The following is a 26,318-nucleotide window of genomic DNA, read 5'->3' on the forward strand; positions in this document are numbered from 1 at the left end:
GATCGAGATGGTGGGAGCGCTGCAGCGGCCGGTCAGCTGTAGTACGTTGCGCCGACGCACGGCATGGCTGCAGTTGAGGAATGAGGAATGAGAATTTAGTCGCCGACGGGAGTTCGTGAGTGACGGTTGTTTACGAAACAGCTCGCCCTTGTATTTTGCGGTGAACGTTATGAAAGCGTTGTGACAATGGATCAATCCAAGGAAAAGCTCAAACCAAATCCCAGAGCGACGGCAAGCTGGATATCTAAGTTATCGTTTTGGTGAGTATTTCAAATCTTTCTCACCGTTTCCCAGTTAATTCAAATGAGATTTGTCACTTGTTACCGGGTATTTTTTGGAAGCATTAGAAAATGTTTGTAGGTGTTCTGCAATGATTTTCTGACTAACGTATTCCATCGTTTTTTTTTACCGAAATTCCTTGTACGTTAGACAGAAATGTATCGAAGTGCGGTTGCTAGTAGCCCGCAGCCAAACTCTTCTTAATCGTACGATTTTGAAGAATTTGGGGTTTATCAGTTTTGATTTTCAATGTCTAAATAGAAATCTTAAGTTAGCCTACGTTTTTCAGAATTCTTCTGTTTTAGAGTAATTCTGTTTTAGAGTAATATCCTCTTAAAATTATCAGGAGTGGAAGAGTTACGATAATCATTACATATTAGGCTTATACTGGTGCATGGTTTTTCGAAGACGAATTAAAAATTCCTATCTTTCTTTTTAAGTTTCTAGAGATGCCTGACACTGACAGGCAGACATTCCCTGTTAGTGGAGCACTGTTTTGGTCCCATCGCCATTTGATTAATATTCAACTGGACTCTTCTTATTTCTCTTCTGTACTTGAAGTAATTACTAGGAATTTTAAAGTAAAAAGTCTTTCGATATCGAAGTACTGAATTGAGTCGAGTCTATCTGCTCAATTTAGATTTATTTTGATGACGTTTATTGCGCTAGATAGGAGATTTAGCTTCATCGTGTATGTAAGGAAGGGGATGTAAATGCTTAGATTATAAAATGATCTACTCGAAATTTAAACCAGCCGTACCATGTTTTTAAATAACAGTCGCAATACTACGCATCACATTCCTATTAAAATACGCGTCTTTTTATTCGGTGCTAAAAGAAAATGATTTTCATGTTCCGTAGCACGGAAGTTTAGCTTTAGTACCTATGGGAATTGTTAAGTTATTGAGTAGTCGTTTTATCGTGAAAAATGTCAAGTTTTATGAAGGTATTTCTGGCTGCAGCCTCCGAATGACGGTGCGCATCGTCTGGGCTAGCCACATAATTTTTTACGTCTTATTGCAACGAGAAACAAGTTTTAGACGTTCATTTAAAAGTTTTAAGTAGAGTCATGATTGAATTATGAATTTAACTAATTCAACGTTTAAAACTTTGGATGCGAAATTTTTTAAATGGGTGCACAAAATTCAGTTTATAATGATATCGAAATTTCACATTTTGTTGCTTTTTATGAACGACCGTGAATCTCACGCCTTGGTTGCAGGTTTTTTAAAGGTCATTGAGTGGCATATGCGAACGTCGCCTAACATTTGATCTTGTCCGTCCCAGCGGCATGAAATTTGAAACAGAATGCTAGTTTGTTCTATCGACAGTTGTTAAATGTCACTTGGAGAATTATTCATCATAGAGATAGCCGTTAGGCAAGAAAAGTCTACTAATTTAAACGCTGCCAACGGTAAGTCAATTTTTTTTTTGCTACTGAGAAGTGTAATTTTTATGCGGTCAACAAGAGGGGGGTCTTATTTTATTGATAAAAATAGAATTATAATTCTACGCTGCTGACAATAGAATTATAATTTTTACTACTGACAATAGAATTGTAATGTTATGCTGGCGACAATTCGCAGCTGTATTAGAATGGTAATCTAGGCTTCCATTAATGATTCAACAGTGAATTTCGGTGTGATTTTTTTTCTTTGAGAACTATGTATTTATTTCTCTATTAATGCACATGTAAGAATATTAGTCTCAAAAATGATTTATTCGTTCGAATCAAATAGTGAATTAAGTTCATGTTCTCGACCATTGTTTGAAACAATTTGTATTGTGAATGTCTGCGGTACATTATCGCAAGAACGACTTGATGCTGATGCAGCGATAAAGTTGTGGCAGCTCTGATCATTATTGGTGAATAAATACGATCAGCATCGCAAAAAATTATTTATTGATGGTTATCCTTTTCCAATTATCAAGGGCGCCACCGCGCCACATAACTTTCAGTTTTTTACAACGTTTTTTCTTATTTTCGTTTCGATTCTGTCTGTCTGTCATCAAAAATTCAAACCTTAAATTAGACCACTTTTGAAGATCCTAGAAACCTGAAATTTGGCATGCATGCTTATGCTGCCTAACAATTCAAGATTTGATCTTCGGAAGTAATAATTAAAAAAATAATAAAAAACTAAAAATTCACGGTTGGGAATTAGTTGAGAATCTTTTTTTGTCAAACATCCAGACTTGCCAACCCTGGAAAATGATTTGAATTGCTAAAATTGCTAAACTAAAAATGAGAAAATAAATGAATTTTAAAAACCATTTTTTATTAAAAACCACGTTCTTCTGGTCTTTACAAAACTAAAAACAATGAAAAAAACTTTTAAAAACCATGTTATCTTAACGGACAAAAAAGAAAAACATTTACTCTTACATAACCTTACATAAAATTTTGCATAACTTTAATGTTATGTAAGAGTTGATGTTTTTCTTTTTTGCCCGTTAAGAAAGCATGGTTTTTAAAAGTTTTTTTTATTTTGTTTTATTTCTTTGTCTAATGCTAATCACATTCTCTGGGCCTCATATACCACTTGGGATTCTTGAGTAACCTTATTAATGCTATTCTATCAATACGGCATCTGTGAAAACCGCGTAAATTCATTAACTGCTAGAAATGGATTGTTCTGTAAGTGTTTTAGATGAAATCATAGCAATTTTGAAATCATTAATTTGGAAGCTCCACGCCTAATGAAACAAGCACGGAAAATTCAGGGGGACAATCATCATGCAGTTTGATGGCTTGGCTGGCAGCGTTGCATGCAGTCGAGTTGGTGGTACAATGCAGCGTGAGTACCTGCGATACATGCAGTCGAGTTGGTGGTACAATGCAGCGTGAGTACCTGCGATACACGCAGTCGAGTTGGTGGTACAATGCAGCGTGAGTACCTGCGATACATGCAGTCGAGTTGGTGGTACAATGCAGCGTGTGTACCTGCGATACATGCAGTCGAGTTGGTGGTACAATGCAGCTAGAGTACCTGTATGCAACGTCGCTAAATCGCGCCCGGTAGTAAAGATTATTTTCCAATTTGAGAACGTTGGACTCCTTCAGAAACGTTCTGCGTTTTGGCCTTTACGTAAGGTCACTTTCGCTCCTTCCCATTTTCGCTATAGTGTTTCTCTATAAAGTAGAGTATGCGCCCTGATTTGTTCGCGACACTTTTCTTTGAAGTACCGTAGTTCACTTTTCTTCGCAACAAAACATTGAGCAATGTTTGAAAAAAGTATTATTACTTGAAGAATATTTACCTTCCAATACTGATTAATTCAGCGTTACGGAGCTTGATAATTCGTAATTAAATCAATTTGGGCAAAGTTTTTCAAGAAAAATAATTATCACAATAATATATTGGATTCTTCTCCGCCGTAAGTTGATGGCTAAACTTTATTTTAAATCAAAGTTTATCAATGCCTTATTCCTTAATTAGAATGAAATTGAATTATGAAAATCACATTAAAAATGTGACTTGTTCGATACAAAAAATTGTGATTGTTATTTATTGATCTTTAAGGCGCTAAATTGTCAAAGTTAGTGTGACGAAGACTCACTTGGTGTTTGCGGTGGGATGTTTCGCCTCGCCCAGCTTGTTGACGTTTGCCCGGTCAACTGCTGCGCTGTTGATACCGGGCTCAGCCACACTCTGCGGCGCCTCAATTTCCGCGTCTTATGATAAGTTAATTGGAGCTCAAATGTTATACGGATTCGTAGTAAGATTTTGCTTAATCTTTCATGATTAGTTTTTGAGAAATTCAACAAATATTTATTGGTGTTGGACTGTTTAAACCAACAATAGCCTTAGAAATACCAATAGTGAAGAGGCCTCGTTAATTCATTTTGAGGATTTCAAAGTGTTACCCGGTTATTACTCAGATTAAATTTGAATAATTAGAGATTCCCGTCAAATTGACATCAAAAATCTGCCAAATTTCGGAAATATGATCATCCGGCTTGCAATAAATGAAGAATTAGGTACGCAATAACTAATAAGGAGTGATGAAGAACATTTCCACCTCATCATATCTGCGTCTGCATATATAAGTTGGTTGGCTGAGTTGGTTTGGTTGTGGCTTCACAGGGAACAGAGCGCAGTACGTACGTCGTTCGACTTCTGCTGAAAGTAATAATGCGGAAACTATTGGCAGGCACCGGTAAAGCAAGGTAAATCGATTATAATTTTCTATACTGAATTAATTGAAAATCTCACAAGTAAAATATTTTTTCAGTTAAATAGGGCTTAATAGATTCTTAGATATATTTTCACACGCACTGAGGCCTCATGAATATTCCGGTTTAATTGTGCATTGAAATGTATCTTGTTCGCGATAAACCCAATTCAATTCTGTTTTAAGTGCTACACTGTAAAATGTATCTAATTTTTTTGCGTAGCCCGCTGTTGTTACTCACTTGCTACCCGTTCTGCCGGTCGCCACACGTAGGGCAGCACTGCAACAAATCTCTTCCTCTCCTGTCTGTCCGGAGCCAGCCTCCCCATATACTGCCCCAGCTGTTTATTGTTCAGTCCCCAGCTCGCCGCTAGGTTCTGTTGGGCCGCCTCGCTTGCGATGTCCCTCTAGCATCAGTGCAGACTGCAGAGCAGTTGCGTTTGTAGGGAAAAGCAGTGGAGAGCGCAGTTTAGCGATGGAGTTGCTCCCATCTGGGATGACGCGGCCAATCCTTTCTCATCAAGATTGTGGCCATATCATGTTGTCCGCCGAACAACCAGCTTATCATTGGATATTTTTTCCGGACAGATTGTTGATCAGGATTCTCCGCAGACTTCTGGTGTGAAAGACTAACAGTTTGTTGAAGTCGCTGTAAGTCATACGCCCGTATTCTGAGGCGTACAGAAGAGCTGATAATACAAGATTCTGGTAAACTCTGGGAAGGGTAGCCCAATGGTTAACAGAGTACCAGGGCTGAGGCATAGAGGTGCGGGTTCGATCCTAGATCTGTACGCCAGTTTCTGGTTAGGATCGGCAAGGAGGTCGGGTGATCAAGCAAAGCAGAATTGGAGCAGTGAGTTGCGTACTTGAGACCGCAACAAGTTGTGAATGTTCTGCGATGTTAAGAATCGGCGACCGGCCTACGGCCGAATGAACGCTACAACAGCTATTGAAGTTTCCGCTTGGTATGGATGCTATTCTGTATTGACATGCAGATGTTACTTAAGCTGCAGAAGGTGCCCCTGGCTTTGCTCAGTCGAGATGTCGTATCTTATAGTGGTGTTCAGAGTGAGAGTTTAGCTGATGTGCAATCAGACCTGCAGCGCAATTCCGGACAGACCTGCTGTTGTACAAATAATCAGATGTACGTGCATATGTTAAGTGTCTATTTGAACATCGGTCAATTAGAAAAATTGATCATCTATCTGCTTATAATTGGAGGATTTAGAATTGAAATAATATATAATAGGAACGAACGCAACATAAGAGGAACATACTCGATAAACCCTTATTTTTTCGATACGTTTTCAAGTTTAATCTTGAGATTAATGAAGTTTGTTGGTGCGTAATAATTTCACTATCATAACAATTAACGTCGGTCAGCCAAATGTTCTATTAACTTCATTTTTTGTTAATGATTATGTAATTAAATATAATGTTTTACACCTCGCCCTTTTCTACGATACCTTGAGCTATGACACTATACGGTGTATACTGCAGTTGTGACTTCTTGCTCTCGAAACTATGCACATGGAACGATTTAACTTCTGCTGATGTGTAGCATGCATTAATTACTCCCCATGAACTTGGTCGACATGCGGCCATTAAACTGATACATATTTCACTTACACTGCTGATCCGAGGCCCCTGCTAATCGAAAATTAGTGTTAGTACACTGCATAGAAAGATCATTAATCGTTTTCTGACGTTAGAGGGACGTCAATGCATCTAGTTTGTTTGTCAATTTTGTTGATGAGGTCTTGCCCTGTACGTGTTCGTTCGATGCTCTGTGCTGGTCACACATACCGTGGATGTATGGGTTCGCTGAGCGCGTCTCAACATTTATCACGTTCAAAGTGAAACACATTTTTTAGGCATATATTTTTAATACATTGCAATCGTCATCATATTTTCATCAATTTTTAATAAATTTGTCGACCATAGAAATGTATTAATTCTAGCAACTAAGCCAGGCGTTGCAAGGGATATTATAATCACTGAATTTTGAGAATCCCGTTATACCAAATTTGGTTATTCTGAATCCCGTCATTCTGAATTCAGTTAACTTTCTAAAAATTTTAACTTGTTAAATTAAATTCTAATTGATTTTAATGATAAATTATAATTTTTTACACTGCCCGTCCTCTTCTCCTGTTATGCAATGCCTCTTGATTCAACAACAAACAAACATAAAATTTCAAGTCCTGTTGATGTATAAATACGATATATAAGTATTGATGTTGTGCGCTCAAACAGCCCCTGCATAATTGCAGTGTCTGGCTTCAAAGACTCATACGAAACTTAAACATAACGATCATTACAGCTCGTATTCGGAGGCATTGTCAAACAAAGGTTAGATTCAAAATTCAATTCAATAATGACTTATATATATAAATATAAATGAAATGAACATTTTTCATTTCAATACATACGTACATTAAAAGATTTAAACTTTCATTAACAAAGCATTTAAACTTTCATGATTGTTTTTTATTGTTTATTTAAAGCAGTGGCTCCCAAAGTGGGCGGTACCGCCCCCCCTGGGGGCGATGAAAATATCTGCGGTGCGGTGAGGAAGAAGAGGGCGGTAGACCGAAATCGACGTCAGAAGTTCGAAACTTCGAACGTTGAAATTGTACACAACACGTGTCACGTGCAGCACACGGGGTGGATAGCTAGAGGTCAGCATAGCCCAAGTCCACAGTGCTATTCATTTACCTTCCCGAGCGTAACGCAGCCGGGCATCTTCACGGCTTTTGACACAAAGCGCCCACCACAACAGCGCCGTTCAGTCACAGGCCGGAGCGCATACAGGCCGGAGCGCATACAGGCCGGAGCACAACTGGCCGGGGCGCAACAGGCCCTACCGCAACAGCTACTCCTAACGTAACCTAACCTAACCTGCGCCGCATGTTGCGCTCCGGCCAGTTGTGCTCCGGCGCTGTGAAGCAGTGGCTGTGTTGTGCAAAGCGGATTTACTGTTAGCCGGAGTTACCCATAGCTCATTGATCTGAGGCTATGTGTAGATATTGCATGCTGATGGTTGGCGTTGGGCCCAGGGCGGCAGGGCCTGTTTACGAGTCAATTTTGTTACCCACGACTGCGCTCCCCAGCACACGGCTCCCAGCGATGGGTTTTTCCACCTAGATCTGGGTTTTTTTAACCTCATCCGGGTTTCTATTTTAAATTTTTGAAAATATCCAAAATATGATTTTTTTTGGGGGGGGGGGCGCTAGGAATTCCATGGCGAGTTTAAGGGGGCGCCTGCTTGCAGAAGTTTTGGAACCTCTGATTTAAAGGGGCGTTCGAATGAGTCTTTCTACATTCACGTAATGACGATAACAGGAGAACAATATTTGCAATGAAGGCTCCTTGATTGTGCCGTTCTATAATAAAAAGCGCCATGTCATTCCTTACGCCTGCAGGCCGCACCCTTCCATCCTCCTCTGTGCGCGGTAGGGCTGCATTTGTTAAGGTCAAGATGCACTTGACCCTAGCGTCCGAACCACGCACGACGCGTCTCTGTGCGCGCGAGGCGAAAGTCTTACCCCTCAGTTCTCCCGAAGTTTTTTACACCGTCACTCGCGCCTATACATGATGCTCCGAACAACAGTGTTCCCACAATTGTAACCACTTTCAGTTTCAATTCTCTTCTAGTTCTTATTTACGGGCGTAATTTGAATGAGGATTTCGGCCTATACGTACAAAGCACTTGGACATTCCATTCAATTTTTGGACTTGTTTCAATGTTTTAACGTCGAATTTTTTTCTGGCCGGGTGTTTATAAATTTGAAATGCGTCGACGGTCTTGATAAGCGCAAGGTTAAGTGATAATCGTCCCACAGTGATGTACGTTTTTAAAATACGTATAATTATCTGTGACATTTTTTCCGGCCTTTGCTTGTGTGGTTGTGAAGAGCTTTTGCTACAAATACAAACCATCGTCAGGTTTATATAATTTGTGCGCTTAACCTGATGCATAAGCCTTGTAATGATGTTAAAGCAACTTCAATCAAAATTATACAGTTTATCTTCCTGCAGCTTATACGCAAATGGCGCACAATCCACATTGATAATATAACTTTTTCAAATTTCACGTGAGGTTCTCACCTATTGCATGCATGGAGCTGCAGTGCGGGACGGGGAAGCGGGACCGTAGCAGTCGTGAACAGCGTTATATCCCTGCGCGCGAACAGTAGTTAGGTATCAAGTCACTTCCTGTGAATGTTCACGCCTACTCGTCATTTAGATGGTCGTTTAATTTACACAATATTTAAATGAAAGGTTTTGCCGGAAATGGTTTTCGGATGTTACATTTTCACGGATCCTTTGACCCGCAAAATACTAAAATGACCCTCATGAGACACGGCTTTTTTTTGTTGCGCAGCCCTCGTATAATGTTAAATTTTAGGCCTCCTGTCCCAATTTTCATGATAATAATCTCTGCGCTGTGTGTAGAAATATTAATTAGAATTTGAACAGACAATCCTATTGTTCAAGTATTTACATAGTGGTGCGGTTTCGAATTATCATGTCATATCCTATATTATGTTTTGTTAATGTCATTGTCCTTTGTTTTTGCTGAACACTTCGAGCTTTTAGGATTGTGAAATCGGGAAAATTATTCACTTGTTTATCGTCATGAACGATTTTGTGTTCAAAACTTACGTACCTTTCTTACAACAAATTATTTTGTTTCTATTTAATTGAATGAAAAATTTATAAAGGAAAAACGTTCGTCTTCGGCTAAGCTTATTTATGTGACAGTTTTTATGTTCTCCCATGAGTACTAATCATATTATTTTGTGTGTAGCGCCTCTGCATCCGGCACACGAGATGGTGCATAGGTACCCTCCCCTCCCCCTCCCCTCCCCATACCGTGTAAAATTACTGCGAAATGAGGCTGCTCGGTTCGGGGAACCCGACTACCATATAAGGAGGGGTGAGCCTGACCGTGAGATGGTCCATCATGGTCGTGGTGCCAAACTGTGCAATTGTTAGGATAAAAAATATTTTTGGCCTCTGTCGTTGCATCTACTTTTAATGCGACACTATTGATAGTGCGATGCTTTTTTGTGTTAGTGCAGTGCTATTGCATTGGAAATAGTTATTATTATTGCAACTATAATGTTGGTTTGTCGCCGCTGACTTTTTAGCGCATTTTCTCATTTGTGAAAAAAATCCACTATTGTGCTCGCCATGTCCGTCTGTCCTGTCCGTCCGTCTGTCTATCCGTCTGTCTGTCCGTCTGTCTGTCCGTCCGTGACTTCACGTTTTCGTCGACGAGAAAATGCGCTCTCTGTTACTCACTGCACTGAGTACTAAGTTATATTTTTTTTAGTCATCGCTGTTTCGCTCACTGCCACCTCGTCTATTGGTCATGTCGCTCTTTTCCTGCTTTTTTTCTGTTTCTTCTGTACGCTCTGCTGGTCTTATTGCGAATGTCACTGCCGTGACCGTGACCTCGACAGCAGCGATGCGCCTCAGGCGGTCTGGGGCTGCAGGCGTGTCTGGGACGACAGCAGCAACCTCTCAGGCGTCCCTTCTTGGCCCCACAAAAGGATTATAGGTCCAGGTCCCACGGGCGGCTCATTGGTCCCACGGGCGGCTCATGGGTCCCACGGGCGGCTCATGGGTCCCACGGGCGGCTCATGGGTCCCATGGGCGGCTCATGGGTCCCACGGGCGGCTCATTGGTCCCACGGGCGGCTCATGGGTCCCACGGGTGGCTCATGGGTCCCATGGAAGGCTCAAGGGTAGCACAGGCGGCTTATGAAGCCCCTCTTCCAGGAACCTCAGTCGGCAGGCGCTAGATGCTCCTGTTTCAGTCGAAGCAACGGCCTGGTAGAGGCCGTTGGCAGCGATTATTTTATTTAATTTGCATCCACTCGCATCAACAGGAACTAAAATTTCTTAATGCCTCGCTTGGATGCTTGGCGCATTGCTGGTAAAAACGGCAATAGTTCGTTTCTGGTGGGTACATACTACGTGATAATTGAAAATTATTTGAGGAACATGAACTTCGGGGTTGATTTGTTATCATTCAGTTTATATCATTTCCATTTTGTCTGTGTCACTCTGTGGCTATTTTTTTCTTTATTACGAAAAATGTACTTATTCCCATGAAACCGTGATGCCTCGTATTAAATTTACAATTTGACATTTTCCATCACTCTACCTGGTTTATTTTCGTGTATAATGTCGATTGTAATTCAGTAATTTTTTTAGTTGAATGCCCAAATTTATTCTCTTTGATAAAATGCTTTTTGTGTGCGACATTCATCGCTTTTAAGCCTCAAAGAGCGGCTTAAAAGCTAAACAGACGCTTCTTTACGATTTCTATAGTGGTGCTGCAGGAATAGAGGCTACAAACCGCCGGACCCTTGTTCTCAAGTTTAATTGTAATTTCAATTCCGAAATTAGCAGTAACTTGAAATTTGTACAATTTCACTATAATTTGCAGTGTCTTATTGTATACCTTATTTCAATCCTCCTAACACAGAAGCTCGTTGTCAGTGACGACGATCTAGTCATATACACTAATTTAAGGTTATATATATATGACGATTGTATCTACGATGCATATGGGATGATTAGAAAAAAACACACTTTTAAATATTATTAAGATAAATGAGGACTGAAAACGTTCTTGTATTCAAATGCTTCTGCTTCTTTAATAACATTACTGTGAATGATAATATTTATTAGGAAAGAAGATATGACTGGCGTTATTAGTGGTCCTGCGTATCAAGTTACATAAGCTAGCGCAGGTATCAAACTATGTTATGTATGTGCACTCTATTGGAACGTATTCCGCCGCGATCCTCTTTGTATATATGTCATTTGACCCTCAAGCGCTGCTACTGCAAGGTCTTTTTTTTATTGTAATGGCTATCGAATATTTGCCGTATTATAAAAAAGTATCGCTTCGTTTATTCCGTTTTTGTAGGATTTGCTCTTCTTTCTTTATAGGGATTCATGCTTTTTGTGATATTAATTTATGTTAGTCAGGACTTCTTTATTCTTACGTGACTTGATTTTGTGTGTCAGGATGGAATGGTTCGAGCTGTTCGGGAGTTTTCCTTTGTTCGTGACGGCGGACTTGTAAATTTTATAGCAATGTTTTATTATAGATAATTAATCATTCAAACCACATGTAGTAGCCTCAGTTAACATCCTAAACCTCATTAATGTGATTTGTCTCGATGATTACGCCTTTTAGAATTTTATGGAAATTAGATCTCAAATGTGAAAGAACATTTTGGTGTACATTGTATAAGTAATGATAATTTAAGATTGTCTAATAATGTGCGCAGAGTGTTGAGGAGTAATTTTAAATAATAAATTGAAGTCTATCTGAAGTGTGAAATCTTTGTACAGCCTCTTCAGTACTTCGCATCATCGCATGTGAGAATAAATCTAATATTATTGTATGCGAGGCTTGCGCGTCCATTTATCAGTAACAGAGCTGGCAAAAATTTATATGATGACCATTTAGTACTAAATTTAGCCGTTGTTTCCCAGAAGCAATAAACGATAATCTTATTCTGATTTCATTAATAAATATGCCAATGATGATCCATGCCTGCTGATTGAAAGATAGTCTCAATGGATGTCAGGATGTTATAATGGATTAGATTCCTCTTTATTTTAGTGTAGGTATCATTTATCGCATCTCTTGAGATGCATTTGATCCCGCACTATCGTGTGTTATACTGTACATGCTCGTATAACACGAACTATCAGTGCTGCCATGTGAATAGACCAGCATGCGTTAGATTGAAACTTTCTGCCCGAGATGCTCTGACAGCTCATGACGGTAATGGTAAGGTCGACAATTTGGCACTTCGCTCCATCAATTTTTACAATGAATTAAAGTATATAATTTTGTGAAGCTCCTTGTGACGGTGTTTTCGTTCAGTTTCATGTTCACGTCTGTGAGCTTGGAACCCTCAGTGCTGATTAGCTAGTTGATTCACATCGATCTATTGATTTCTGCGTATCATCACCATGATGTGCATAAATTCTTGCGATATTGCCTTCGGAAAACAAGAATTTTCAATCATCATGGAACTCTTAACCCTCGAACTAGTCTCAGCCCCTCTAAGACGTCTCAACGTCTGTAAGGTATCTCAACGTCTGTAAGGTGTCTCAACGTCTGTAAGGTGTCTCAACGTCTGTAAGGTGTCTCAACGTCTGTAAGGTGTCTGTAAGGTGTCTCAACGTCTGTAAGGTGTCTCAACGTCTGTAAGGTGTCACAACCCCTCTAAGATGTCTCAACGTCTGTAAGGTGTCTCAACCCCACTAAGATGTCACAACGTCTGTAAGGTGTCTCAATCCCACTAAGATGTCTCAACCTCTGTAAGAGGTCCCAACCCCTCCTGACGATCATGGTCCGGGTCCCCGGCTGTCCCCGTGGACGTGCTAGTGGGTCTGGGGCGGCCCCGCGCCGAGAGAAAACTCCGTCCTTGTCTCGCTGTCTCGAACGTTCGTGAGCACAACGAGGTTTACTTTTTAGCTTTCTTTCAATTACCTTGGATTAGTTTCGTAACTGTTCGATATATTACACGTGATCAATTGCTTTCTGCTTAATATTTGAGACAAACAATTTTCGTAAAAAACTTTATTGTTAGTGTGATAATGAATTTCTCTTCGTTTCCCTGCTGACTGCGTCCCTGAGTATAAATTCTAACCAAGATAAATAAATCAAGACTTCATTTTACGTATCGTCATCACATTATCGCCGTATATAGTTTTTCGTTTAAGATTTATAATTTCCTGTCGTTCAGACTTGTATTTGCTCGTTTGCATTGGTTTCGTTTACTATCTATACTATCTGGAAATGGAGTCATGACTGCTACTACTTTACGTTGCTGTGTTTTGATCAGGATAATTCCGGTTCTATTGAAAAAAACTGTTGCTAATCTTCCGAACTCCATTGAACATGGAGGCACTGCAGTGGCTCAAAAATGAATTTTATAATAAAATGCCGCCTGAGATGCTACCACATTTAGCGAGCGAAAAACCGGTTCCTAACTGGTTTTGTGGTCTAATTTTTTAACGAAGTTGGGAATATATTAATGTAATTACATTCGTGTCCTCGATTTAAGATTTTTCACTGTGATAGCAATTTCGAGTTTAAACCTTTCCAATTTTCAGTTTGTTCAGAATTTCAGTCGCACGGAATTTGTTCACTGTCTTGAGTGATAATTTTGATAAGTTGCCACGTATAGAAACGTCTTTTCCTTGCATTCGTATGCGTTTTAGGAAATAAATATTTCGTTCATGAAAGTTTCCTGCCATAGGCCGTGCATATTTACCTACTTCAGGAAACAGTTATGAATTTGGATCATATGCTATAATTTTAGATGGAAGACTTGAGAAAAGCAGAGTGCTCTTTTAGGTTGTTGTAGAAGGGTTATCTGCAACGGACATGCTATCTGAGACTTGCCACTTTTTAGTGCATCCTAAATACAAGCTCATCGAACGAACCCGATGCACGACAGACCTGCATCATCATGACGTCTGCTCTCATAAGCACGAAACTTTTACTCATTCCCAGAAACATTCGACTTTCGAATTGGAATTGGTGATAGAATAGCACTTGGAGGTACCTCAATTGCCGACGCAAACTACTGGTAATCCATTCAAGATTTTTAATTACTTTATGATTGCTAGTTATGGCTGCCATAGAAATAAGGTCCCATCGCCAGCGGCTGAGTCATTAACTCAGCGGCTATTTTGGGCTACATGAGTTGCAAGTCCTTTGAATGTGAGACGTTCGGGAGTGCACTGCACAACATCAAGCATGAGTAACTCAATTGGTCTTGAAGTTCTATAATAACATTTAATTTTGTTGTCATGTTCGCTCGTGAACAGAGTCTTTTTTTTAAAGGTGTTTACTCATTTCTATTGATAGTATTCAGTCGGGTTTTGTTGCAATTCTGAACAAATAAAGCCGAGTTCTTTCAATGTTTTGTTACGGTGTTTTAATAATCGCCACAGTGCTGCATCTGAAGAGGCACACTTAATACCCTTGATCGCTTGCCGAAATTTTGCAGCCACAACACAGCGATATTATACTACAGTTAATACTAACGATCGTCATGATTTAACATGTTTAGATTGGTTCCGTTTTGGTTCAATAGTTCATGCGCACTCTTGGAACTATATAAAAAATTTTTCGGCCATAGGTTGTTAGAAATGAGCTGAATCTTTACTCTGTTGGCGTAAAGTTATCATTATTCAGTTTGAGTGTGTTGAAAACGTGTTAGACTGATGTTCACATGGCAAACGAATGAAACGATCTCGGAGTTGCGCGTGACTCAGTGCTCTGCTGGGCCAGCCTTCAATTATGAGCTGAGTGGCGAGCTTGCTCAAGTCTGCACGAACGTTCGATGCTGCGTCGATATTTTTATGTTCGGTGAACGAAGTCTGCGGCGACAGCATTTGTGGTAACGGCAATTGCAACACGGCCCTGCATGCGCTGCGCACGCTCCCCTGATGCATTGACGTTATATATCTGTGTGAATTTGGTTAGTCGTCGAAATATTTTTACGGGAATATCTTGAAACGAATTTAGTCAAACGATGGTGCATCTTACTATATGTTTACTGAATTATTTAAACTTATTTCTTTGGTAAATATTTGGTGAAAGAGATTATTTTGATCATGAATACGGTCCTATAGAAATATTTATATAAGTAAACATCCTGTAAGCATTCATTTCCGGCCTTAGTTTTTGTGGTCCGCGGCCGCGAATTCTGTGGTCCGCAGTAAAACGCATAATTAGGATTTCGGTCTCCAACATCAGAAAGAGCTTGTTTAATTAATTTTTCGCCACATCCTTTTACGAATACGATATTTCACATGTTCGCAACTACGAACAGGAATATCAGAAAAAATACTCCCTTCTAGAGTAGAATAAGAGTAATTTTGAGCTTCAAGTTTAGTAGGGAAAACTATTTGTTGCCTGCTTCGCTCGCAAGAGACATTGCATGCGGAAGCGAGTAAATACTGTTTTCTTGGCTGCAATTGCCATATTTTCAGCCACAACAAAGAAGCTATTCGATAAATGTTCCCACGATCTTCCATGCACAATTCAGCCATGTTTTACGGATGTATATCGCGCTTCTTTTCTGAATTTTATGCAATGCCAGACACTTCTGTCTGACTTTACATAAAATCTTTCACCAATCTTTCACTCGGTTTGGTTTGTGGCAAAGCAGTAAGGTTAAGAGACTAACGTTGCATGACCACGATGATATTGGCGCATGGGAAACTGAAAATTCACATTATTTTCATATATTGATGAATAACGAATACCCACTAAAAAGCAAATAAAAACAAATATTTTGTATAAATTTTTCTGCTAGAAAATATGCTTCTGATATTGATCAGCAAATGTGAATGAAATTAATTTGGAATCAGCTCATGTGTGTTGAAAAAAGTTCCCATCCCGGCTTCTTCAAGATGATGCTTAAGAAGTAATCTTTGCGCTACACTTTATGACCCAGTGGTTGGGCAGGGTGGCCCAGTGGTTACAGTTCAGACTTCAGAGTACCAAGATTGGCGCAGAGAGGTGCAGTACGGGTTCGAACCCAGCTCTGTGCGCCAGTTTCTGGTCAGAATCGGCAAGGAGCCGGGCGGTTAAGCATAGCAGAATTGTAGCAGTGAGTTGCGAGTTCGAGACCGCAAAATGCTGTGAGTGTTCTGCGATTTTAAGAATCGACGACAGGCCTACGGTCTAATAAACTCTGAAACAGCTATTTTTTTAATTCCAGCCGATATAGAAATATTTACAGTTGTTTATAATTCTTTCGTATGCAAGTTCATGTTGTCTTTCGTCGCCCATTTAAATTCTCCGAGTAAACTTAGTGGTCTTCAATCTGATGTGTATAAGACTTATGTGGTACTCTAGATTATGCACTGCTTGTCTGTCATTTAACCATTATTCAGCACTGTTGCTCGACCGCCCAATTAAATTGCGACTAGAAGGCGTACTCTGGTGAATATTTTCTTTTATAGTGTATTATCTTTGCTTATGCCTCTGCCTGGGCGCTGTGAAGCGACTTTAATTGACGTTATATAAAGGCATCTTAAGGCTATAAGGTTTTCTCTTCATTACCTCTATCCTAACCATAAATCTGGATGCCATGATGTTTAACTATAATCCTGGCCATTTTGAACTTTCCACTTGACTCAATATTATCGTAATTTATCTGCATATTTGTGCATCTAAAAGACTAAAAGCACTATATGTGCACCCGTTTTAAATTATGTTTGGTGAGCATTCAGTATGACTAAATTAATCCTATAATGTTGCAGACTTCATAAATTGCTCTATGATTCACGACTATATCTAGCCGTTTAAGACTAAGAGCACATTCTTGCTTCTCTTGTTATTTACTATTAGGAACACTTTTGGTAATCAAACCTGCCGCCCGTGTATCTTGCGTTCTGGAGAAGAACCAATGTTATGGACTCGAGGAGCAATAGTTGGCAAGATTTCTTACATTAAGATGCCACGAAATGTCTCCACCTATTTTTAGAAATATCTCCTGCTTCACGGATGTATTAACCTTATTAAATCATAATTTCTTAAAACCTTTATGTTGACTGAATACTTGAATTAATGTTGGCTGATTTCCTACGTAGGGGAAATTCCCTACACCGCTACACGTGCTCCTCGACATCGAGTCAAGTTCAGTCAGCGCGTCGGGATTCGTCCACTGCTGTCGTCATGGCAACACATGTTTTGCATTGGTGCTACTATAATTTCGACGGAATTTGTCTTTCTTGGGCGATTGCTGTATGTCATGAATTATTCTGGTTTTGAATTCATTTTTTAGCCTCTGCGCCCGGATTTAAGCTTTGTATTAATAATTAAAATAGTTTCGCTTGCTTCCTACAGGATCTTACGTTTGGATATCGTGGGAGACAAGTTGCCAGACGTACGGTTGCAGGCTGTCGCCAAGTTATTTTCGGTAGCGTTTACTTCACGTTCTAACTTTGAGGCTACATTGAAGTCAAGGTTGAAGATTATTCATCTCCTGCTGAGTTTATTCAAATTCCGCTAGATGCTTTGTTCGAGATTCATATTTGAACTTAATACGTTTTATAAAATATGGCTAGAAATCAACGATCACGTCTGAATTCTGCATATTTCATTCTGTATATATAGCCGCTTTTTAATTGCGGGTATAATTCAACTACTAGGACTTTGTTACGAAGTTGGTACAAGCAAACGATATAGGTGATAGTACTAACATTAATTCCAGTTCTTAGTGAACTCAAATTAACCCTCATTTGTTTTGTATTGGTGTGCTGGAAAGCGACTATATGCGCGCGCTTTTATAGCGGACTGCATGCATGACTAAGCATTTATCAGAACAATGCCGGCAGGGAAACGCGCTGTCACCTTGTCCTAAAAATCATCGCTTGACATTTATTGGCAAATAATATTATCTTATTAGCTTTCATACGTATTGAGGTGCTTGATCTGTGCACTGAAGCATACCAAAGTATGATTGTTTTATCCATCTGAGTAGGGGCAAAGATCGAGCCTTAAATCTACCGTGTCACTCATTTCAATCATTTGGTAAATTAATGAAAATGTGAAAATTGTGCTCGATTTGACGGCGAGCTTGTGCACTGTATCGTAGGATAGTTTCTGTACATACGAAATTTTATCTGATTAAAGGTAATCATAATTTCTAATTCGATATTACGGATTTATGCTTACACTTGCATTCTTGGATGGGGTAACATTCAGGCGAAAAAACTTCGTAGCCTTCACTTGTATCACCTTAATCTATGTCTATACATATTGAATATTATTTCTCTCTATTAAACTAAAATTCTTTTTAATCTAGTTCCGACCTAATAGTTTTTCTCACAATAAGGTTTTTTCAATTTGGCCGTTATTACATTTCAATTCTTATATTAAAATTCATGGAGTTTAAATTCATACAGGAATTTTCATTGAAGTTTATCACATTTAGACATATTTAGTTAAATGAATACACCCATTCTGAATTCACAAAGATGTGAGTAGTTCAAGTGTCTGAAAGCATCCGAAGCACTTGAAATGCAAGCGATTGTTGTTATTGCTGCGCTACTATTAATTTGACTCTCATAAGATAGTCATATAATAACACAACTGGTGGTGCAAGCAGTGAAGCTGCGTGTTATATTCTAAGCTATTTTATAGTGAGGATAATTACTTTGAATATATAAGTGTACTGACGATAACCCGTACACAGGTGGTTGATGCCACTGCTGAAGAAGGGCAGCACTGCTGACCTCACCATCGACGACTTGTACGAAGTGGAGCGCTGCGATGCTTCCAAGACGCTCTGCGACACCATGGAGAGGTGGGCGTTGGCGTGACCCATATCGTCCACACTATCCTTATCGTCCTGTAAACTCTATTCCTATTTTCTTACCATCCAGTAAACTATACACGTGGTCCAGTACATATTATCTCTTTGGTCTACCACGCTCTATCCTTACTGCTCACCATATTTCATCGCACTTGATGCAGCACATTCTGTCATGGTTGAACTATATAAGGTTGACCCACGAGAAGTTCCGTCTTTCAGTTCAGCTTTTTTTTACGTCACGTAGATCGAGAAACGTAAACAATCTCGTCATTCCCATGACGGATTGGTTGACTGGTTTGATCGCATTTTGGTGATTGGTTAATGCCCGTGACGTCACTGAGATCAGTGACGTCACAGGCGAACAACGAACTACATCCGCAAAAATGGGCTTTTGAGTCAACCTTATACTAGTTCAACTATGCATTGTGTGCTCTGTTAAGCTCTTAGTGACCTTCCTCAATAATTCTCAACTGCAATACTTGTAAGCTATCGACCTTAATAAATTTTTTATCGTGTAAGTATGAAGCTCTAGCGTTGACATTGTCTTCGCTGATGCAGATATTGGTTGGAGGAGCGGGCGCTCGCCGCTGCGAGGCGCGGCAAAGCGAGCTACGCGCGGGCGCTGCTGCGCTGCTTTGGCCTCCGCTACTTCGCCGTGGGCCTCCTCGCCGCCATCGAGGAGTGCGTCCTCAGGTGCGTCGCTACTCGGGACTGTAGTGCCCTCTTGGAATGAAAAAGATGTAATGACTTGATTTCGGGTTTATGATATATTTTTGATTCATTAAAAGTTGGAATGCCACTCGATCACTAGTACTGGATGTGCCCCTCGCCTTGTTTATCTGGTTAAACATCAGAAGAATTGCAGTATTAATATCAGTTTGTGTATGGTCTGGTCGAAGCACTAGTTTAAGACCTCCGGAGGGAAGCCACGAACATGACAAAAATCGACGACTGGCCATATTTGGTCTTCTCTTCAACGCCTGCTCTACTACCTATAATGCATATTTACTGTAATACATATTTACAAAGCCTACTCTATCATAATGCATATTTTCATACAAAACACTATCGTAAACTAACTGTGCAGAGTGAACACCAGATGGTGATCTTGACCATGTATGAACAGGTCAAATCATTTACACTTTGATTCGCTAATGAATTTGACAGGTTTGAGATTCCAAGTCACCGTAGCAGCGTGTTATTTTTTCTCTTGCTTCTATATCACAACTGATGCGTAGCATGACTGCCACCAGGATTAAGGAGTAACTCATTCCTCTACCGCTATGTTTGTTGAGTTCGTAATTTCGGCTAATGAGTTGATATTTTCTGCATGAATGTTTTTTTAATCATGAATGTCGTTAGTACGTATTTGCCTTGCAGTTCAGAAACTGATAACATGTGCTTAAAGAATCGTGTACCTGAGCTATATTCGCATGTAATTGTTTGAGTAGTGCATTTTTCAATTGTTTTTCAATGCCTTTTATTTTGGGTGAAGGTTAAAGGCGTGCAGTTACGTAATCTTTCGATAAGAATGTATCAATACCGCACAATAATTGCGCCTGGTGTTAGGTTGTATCAGCACCTCAGTACAGATGCATAGCAGCCTGACTCTGCTCTTCACACGTCGCGATCAAGCCTCTATCAGCAGAGGCTGCTATACGATCGCGTTATTCTTTAGCGTTCGAATGTGCGCATTTATTTCAACTCTTAATTGAACACTCTTACACTCTTGACTGAGGCGTTGGGGGAAATGACCCAATTTTTATTATGTACAAGCGGGGAAGCTCAATTTCTTTTACAAGCTTCTCACAATTCCTTGAGATTTATTGTTACTTCGGTGACTGGCTGTTGTTGATCTGTTTTTTTTTAAAGTAATTGAAAAAGAATCTCCTCCATAATACCTATACGAGTAACATGTTCCTCTCTGAATAGTGATTTGTTTATTTCATAGTCAAGATTCCTGCACACAACCTCGTTCAGATATTGGGAGGCGAAACAGAGTTCTATTTTTGCTTATGTAACGTTCAGTCATGTCGATTTTTATTAGGTCATATGAGTTGTAAAAGCTGTTACTGTGGAGCAGCTTCTCTCCCTGCTTCTTAAAGCCCTCCGTAATATTTCATGCCACGAGTTGAGCGCCCAGCAACGAATGTCCTTGATGATACACTTATTACTGCAGCCACTTGTTTATGGTCGTGAGTTGCGTTTCTTCTTGCTCATGCGTAGCCTAGGGTCACCATTCCACTTTGTAACGCTTATAAATTGACATTTTTGCTAGTTTTTCGTCGCATAATTTGCCTTCAATTCTTAGACGTGCAAGGTATTTTACGCTAATTTTTCTTCATCTCAGTGTCATTCCTAGCTAATTTACGAGTTATACGAAGTCATCGTGTATGTTCTCTTGCTTGGTAGAGCTTGAGCAAGCTGCTATACACTGTTCCGGAGCAATCATGTCAGTTAGTCGAGCATGATCTTGGCAAGTTGTGAACAAAGACAGCAATGTTCCCTGGCTGCTCATGCCGTATGCCGCAAATTGGCTAAGTATGGAGTTAAATGATACTTCGTAGGTGGTTCTGTCATAAAATAAGATTAAGTTTATCTTGTTCACTTATTATGTAATAGTTTAGGCTTTCTAGAAATTCTCCTTTTATGAGAATTTATACGATCATATGCCTTGCAGTTCTGAAATGAGTATAGATGCTTTTTGTACGGAATTGAATGCCTGCATCATGCCTTCCAATAGCCGCTTGTGTGGCTCGCTATGCAGTGAGTTTCGCATTACTAGTTTCTCATTAAAAAGAAACGCCCTTGAACTTCCTTCATGTTTGCTTAGCTCATTCTGGCTCTTTTTAACTTGACGCATTTGTTCGCGTGTGAACGAACGTTTGATCCGTGAACATAAGACATACGTCGGCCCGTCATGATATTCTCTCTCAGAAGGCTCTGTATGTGCGGTATGCCCACACATTGCTGTATCTTATCAATTTTTAACGAGCATCAATTGCGCAAAATGCCTAGAATTATGTGAAGTTACTTGAGATTGGTATTATATCATTGAGAAACTTGTGTCTCAATGAAATAATTAGGTTGGTCTAATATAATGAAGACAGAAGCTACACGAAAGCCTGCCAAGACTTATAATGTGTGCGCGCAATGATAGACTTGTTCTTATGTTTGGTCGTCGTTTCTTTGTCATTGAAAATACTTCGATCGACTTTGATGCGAAGAAATATTAGGTATATGTTCGTACATTTGTGTGCGAATACTCGTGTGATGTAGGGTAGATTTGCAATTTATCCGGTACGGTATTTGAGTGTTATGGTTCTTGGTTTTATCTTCGTGTACCTCAACATTGATGTACAGGTGATTCGGGATATTAAATATCGGTAATCCTCGGTCATTCGTTTGCGGGTGTTCAGCCATTATTTTCCAAGTTCGCTAGTAGAAATCTTTGTCGTCGTTTTTTCTCTCGTTTCTTATTGCTTCACGTGTTCGAATATCACGTGTAGGAATATTCGACTGCATCTAAAACTGCTCGTAACAACGCTCGGCAATGGCCTGGCTGTCGTTCATGGTAATTAGCCATTATTTCGGCGTTTTTATTAGTCATTTCCACAGTGAATCTCTCTCCATATCGCGTACATGGGATGCTCCAGTTTAGTCTTCATATCGTATTTGCAATTGTTTAGGCTCGCTTTAAGTCTGAAGTTCCCCACGTAATTCAGCTTGAATAAATACGCCGTCGATGCACTGCCCATCATGCAGGTTAGTTCAGCCCCTTGTTTTGGGTTGGCTCATCCGACATTTCGAGGGCTTGGCTTCACCCATGGGCAGCCCCATGTTATCGGGTGCTGCCATCGTGGCCGTGGCCCTCATCCACATCGTCGTCTACCATCCCTTCAACTTTCTTTGCCGCCAACTCAGTCTGGAGGCGCGGGTGGCCTCAAGCGCTCTAGTGTACAGGAAGGTTGGTGCGCCGCGCCGCCTCGTTCAAGTTCTTGGCAAACTTACATTTTTGGTTTTGGTTTCTACTGGTTGGAGAAGTGCGGTTACAATTTTATGAATCCTTGTTTACCCAATGCATGTTTTATCGATGCTCAGCCGACGATAATGAACTTCTTTCTACTGTCTTGCTTCGCATGAAGGACCTCGCTAAGTCTTTGAGTTTGTCGTTTGTGTGGCATAATAGTGTTTCTCTTCGAAAATGCTTGGTATCCTTGGTTTTTGACTCTTGAATTGGATTAATTTGTTTTTTTTCTCTCTTACCAGTATATCTGCTATGATGAATTAATTTACTCGGAGTTTACCTTTCACGTGTTATTAATGGTTACAATTGATTTCAGCGCTTCAGTCTCTCGATATTTTAATAGATTCGACCGTGACAGGTTTATTTAATGTATGTTCTGAAAGTATCCTTAATCATCGCTAGCATTAAGTTTTGAATTTGAACTATACTTTTTAGCATTAGGGGCTACCACCTCTTATTAAACCGATTCTTTCTTCATAATTAACAGGTGGACTGTGGCTCAGGTTAATCAGCAATTTGGTCTACCCAAATTTTCACTCTTCAGCTTAATCTTCTACCTAACATTAAACTATCTCTTAGCCAAAATTTGTATTACAGTGGGGGGAAATAAATATTCGTACACATGAAAAATCGTATTTTAATGTATGTAAGTACACAAACTTAACAGGAAAAGTGATTTAAATTATGTATAGAGACGCATAGTATTCAAAAATACTATATTTATTGTTTTGTACGAATACTTTTTTCACCCCGAAAAGTGAACATGTTGCATTGTTTTTTGTTGCTTTGAGATTTAATTTCTTTTGATAGTATTTTTGAATACTATGCGTCTCTATACATAATTTAAATCACTTTTCCTGTTAAGTTTGTGTACTTACATACATTAAAATACGATTTTTCAAGTGTACGAATATTTATTTCCCCCCACTGTATATTATCATCGACGGAAAGATCTGCTAGTAGTCTATATAACCATGTTCAATCTGCAAGCTATTAATATTTTAAGATTTTTTGTCCAGTCTTTTACCTACACATGATAAATTTCGGTGCTTCTCAATTATCTTCACTGCTTGATGGCATGCAGAAGAACGCCTGCACTCTGCTGCCCTCTCGTTATTTATGCAAAATAAACAGCCTACATTTAGACGATAAGCTCTTCTTTGGAGGATTGCTTTATCAACTTCCAACTAGTCACCTTATGGCCCATCATCCCCATCCAACGATTTATTCTATTATCCCCCATTTTACGATCCTCTAACTACAATCCTACCATACTTCATCCTCCCTCATAAGGAACTCGATCAGCCTTTTTTATTCCCTCCGTCCCAACGCCCGAACTCACCCATTTCCTCCTTATCCGTTCTTCATCAGAACCTTCATTACACATTCTACGGTCGCCAGTGCCTTTACCCGCGGTTTTCTGTCCATCACCCCCTGTTTAACAGCACTCCGCTACCCCTCAGCCTTACTCCCCATGAAGATGATGCACTTGATCCACTTCTTCCTAAATTGGATTCTAAATTCTATTCAGGTTTTAATTTCTCGAAGCTTGCGTCCCACTCATTGAAGTGCCGAGAGATGCGTGGTCGTAACCCTGCAGTTGGTGTTCCAGAATCGGGCAGCCAGTCATGCTGGGGCTTCTCATCAGAAACTTGAGTGGGGATTCAGGCCTGGACGAGCGATGGATGAGCTGGGTTTTTGCCACAGGTGTCGTCTCTGGCTCCTTCTTCTACATCTTCACCCATCACCCGTTCTTTTTTGGCATTCAACGCATCGGCATGCAGATTCGAATCGCTAGCTGTGCTATCTTGTACAAGAAGGTATTCTTTGGGCTCTTCACTCGTCATTCTGGACCTCCTGTGCCTGAAGGAGTGGGGCGAACCTTATAATCTTATTAATCTATGAATCTGCCTTTCATTTTTCCAAACATAATTAATACAGTTTTTCTCAATTAAACCCACTAACCATTCGTGCATCCCTTCAAGGTTTAAATTTAGTATTAATAATTAATAAAATTAATTTTATCTAGTTTATTTTTTGTTTCAACTTATTATCACGATAAAAATTAAGTTTCCTTGCAATATCCAACTTTATCGCATAATTTGACTGAACTCTGTAACGACACCTTGCGATTATACCTACGTTTGAATGATCATATCTTCGTTCTTTTGTGACATTCTTAACGCTCTCTTGACTGGATCGGGTGAAAATACAGGTATCAATTTTTTTCGTCCCCTCCAACTTCAAAAGTTTAAACTCACAAATAAGAAACCATCAAATGGTTTGCACTCGGGCTGTCTATTGGTACGATTAAAATTTGTGGTGATTGGTATTTTTTAAATTGGCAGGCTCTCGTCGTGACTAGTCTTGCAGTTAGAAAATGCTTGTGATGAAAATCCTAATTATAAATATAAACTGCGTAAATTTAAATGTAGGCATGAATGCTCTTGTCTAAAATTTACTCTCGTGTACAAGGTGGAAAATGAACATCATTTTCCGTAGCTTCATGTGTAAACCGTTGAAAATTGACGAAATTTTTTTGAAAAATGTCTTAAAAATTCATTTAACAAATTTAAATTTTACTGTAAGGATTAACTTATGTCCAATTGAGTTTCCTTCAAAAGGTGTACTACATTCATGGAATTTTTAAAGCTTCTATTTGGCTCGGGAAGTTCCGCCTTGTCTCGGAAATTGACTGATAATTGATAAGTGTTTCGTTTCGTAGCTAATCGGGATGAAACGCCTCTCGATTCGAAAAACTAACAATACGCTGATAAGGCATAATTTATCCCCCCCCCCCGAGAGATCTGAACGTTTATACCGTGTAAAAAAAATATTATTAGTTTGCTCCAATCATATTTAAACGAAGAATTACAAATCAAATATAAAGCCAGTAAATTTTATAAGAAGAATTTCCTCTGCGTTTTCTTTGCTTCTAAAATTTTCGTCAAAATTTCGACTAAAGATTGTATGTACAGTATATGTTTATTGTTGTGTTGGATCAGTCGTTGCGACTGAGTAAGTCGGCGCTAGCCGGCACCACCGTCGGGCAGATGGTGAACCTGCTCTCTAACGACGTCAACAGGTTCGACTCTTCCGTCATATTCCTCAACTACCTCTGGATCGGACCCTTACAGGTACTTTAGTTTCCTTACACTTAGTAATGAAGGAAGAGGTTCTTGTTTTTTTAATTTAATTTCTATGAATCTCGAATGTTGAGAATTGATGAAAGTGAACCCAAAAAGCATTTGGAATGCTTCTCTGTACTTTATATCGGGTATTTGAGCGAATACTAATTACCACGTTTTTCTTAGCTCGCTTTCGTGTCTGTCTGTCTGTGATGATCAAATCTTGCAATCGATATTTCATCAACTTTCCCACTAGCTAGCGTTCTGAAACTTTTAGGGAAGCTCAGCTCCCGATAACAATACAGTTATCAATAATTTGTTGCAC

General features: G+C 39.6%; 1 protein-coding gene across 1 annotated transcript; it reads left to right on the forward strand.

Annotated features, from left to right (window-relative positions):
• LOC108671645 (ATP-binding cassette sub-family C member 4) lies at positions 1-26,002 on the forward strand (the record flags this gene model as incomplete). The annotated part of the gene is given in 5 exon segments (XM_018159214.2): positions 1-260; positions 18,719-18,829; positions 19,397-19,531; positions 22,604-22,805; positions 25,871-26,002. Coding segments are annotated over 5 exon segments (654 nt in total), but the record flags the coding sequence as incomplete, so codon positions are not given.
• Between the last annotated feature and the right edge of the window lie 316 nt (positions 26,003-26,318).

This window comes from Hyalella azteca, unplaced genomic scaffold, assembly GCF_000764305.2.
Source record: "Hyalella azteca isolate HAZT.00-mixed unplaced genomic scaffold, Hazt_2.0.2 contig14342, whole genome shotgun sequence".
In the NCBI taxonomy this organism is placed as follows: Eukaryota; Metazoa; Arthropoda; class Malacostraca; order Amphipoda; family Hyalellidae; genus Hyalella; species Hyalella azteca.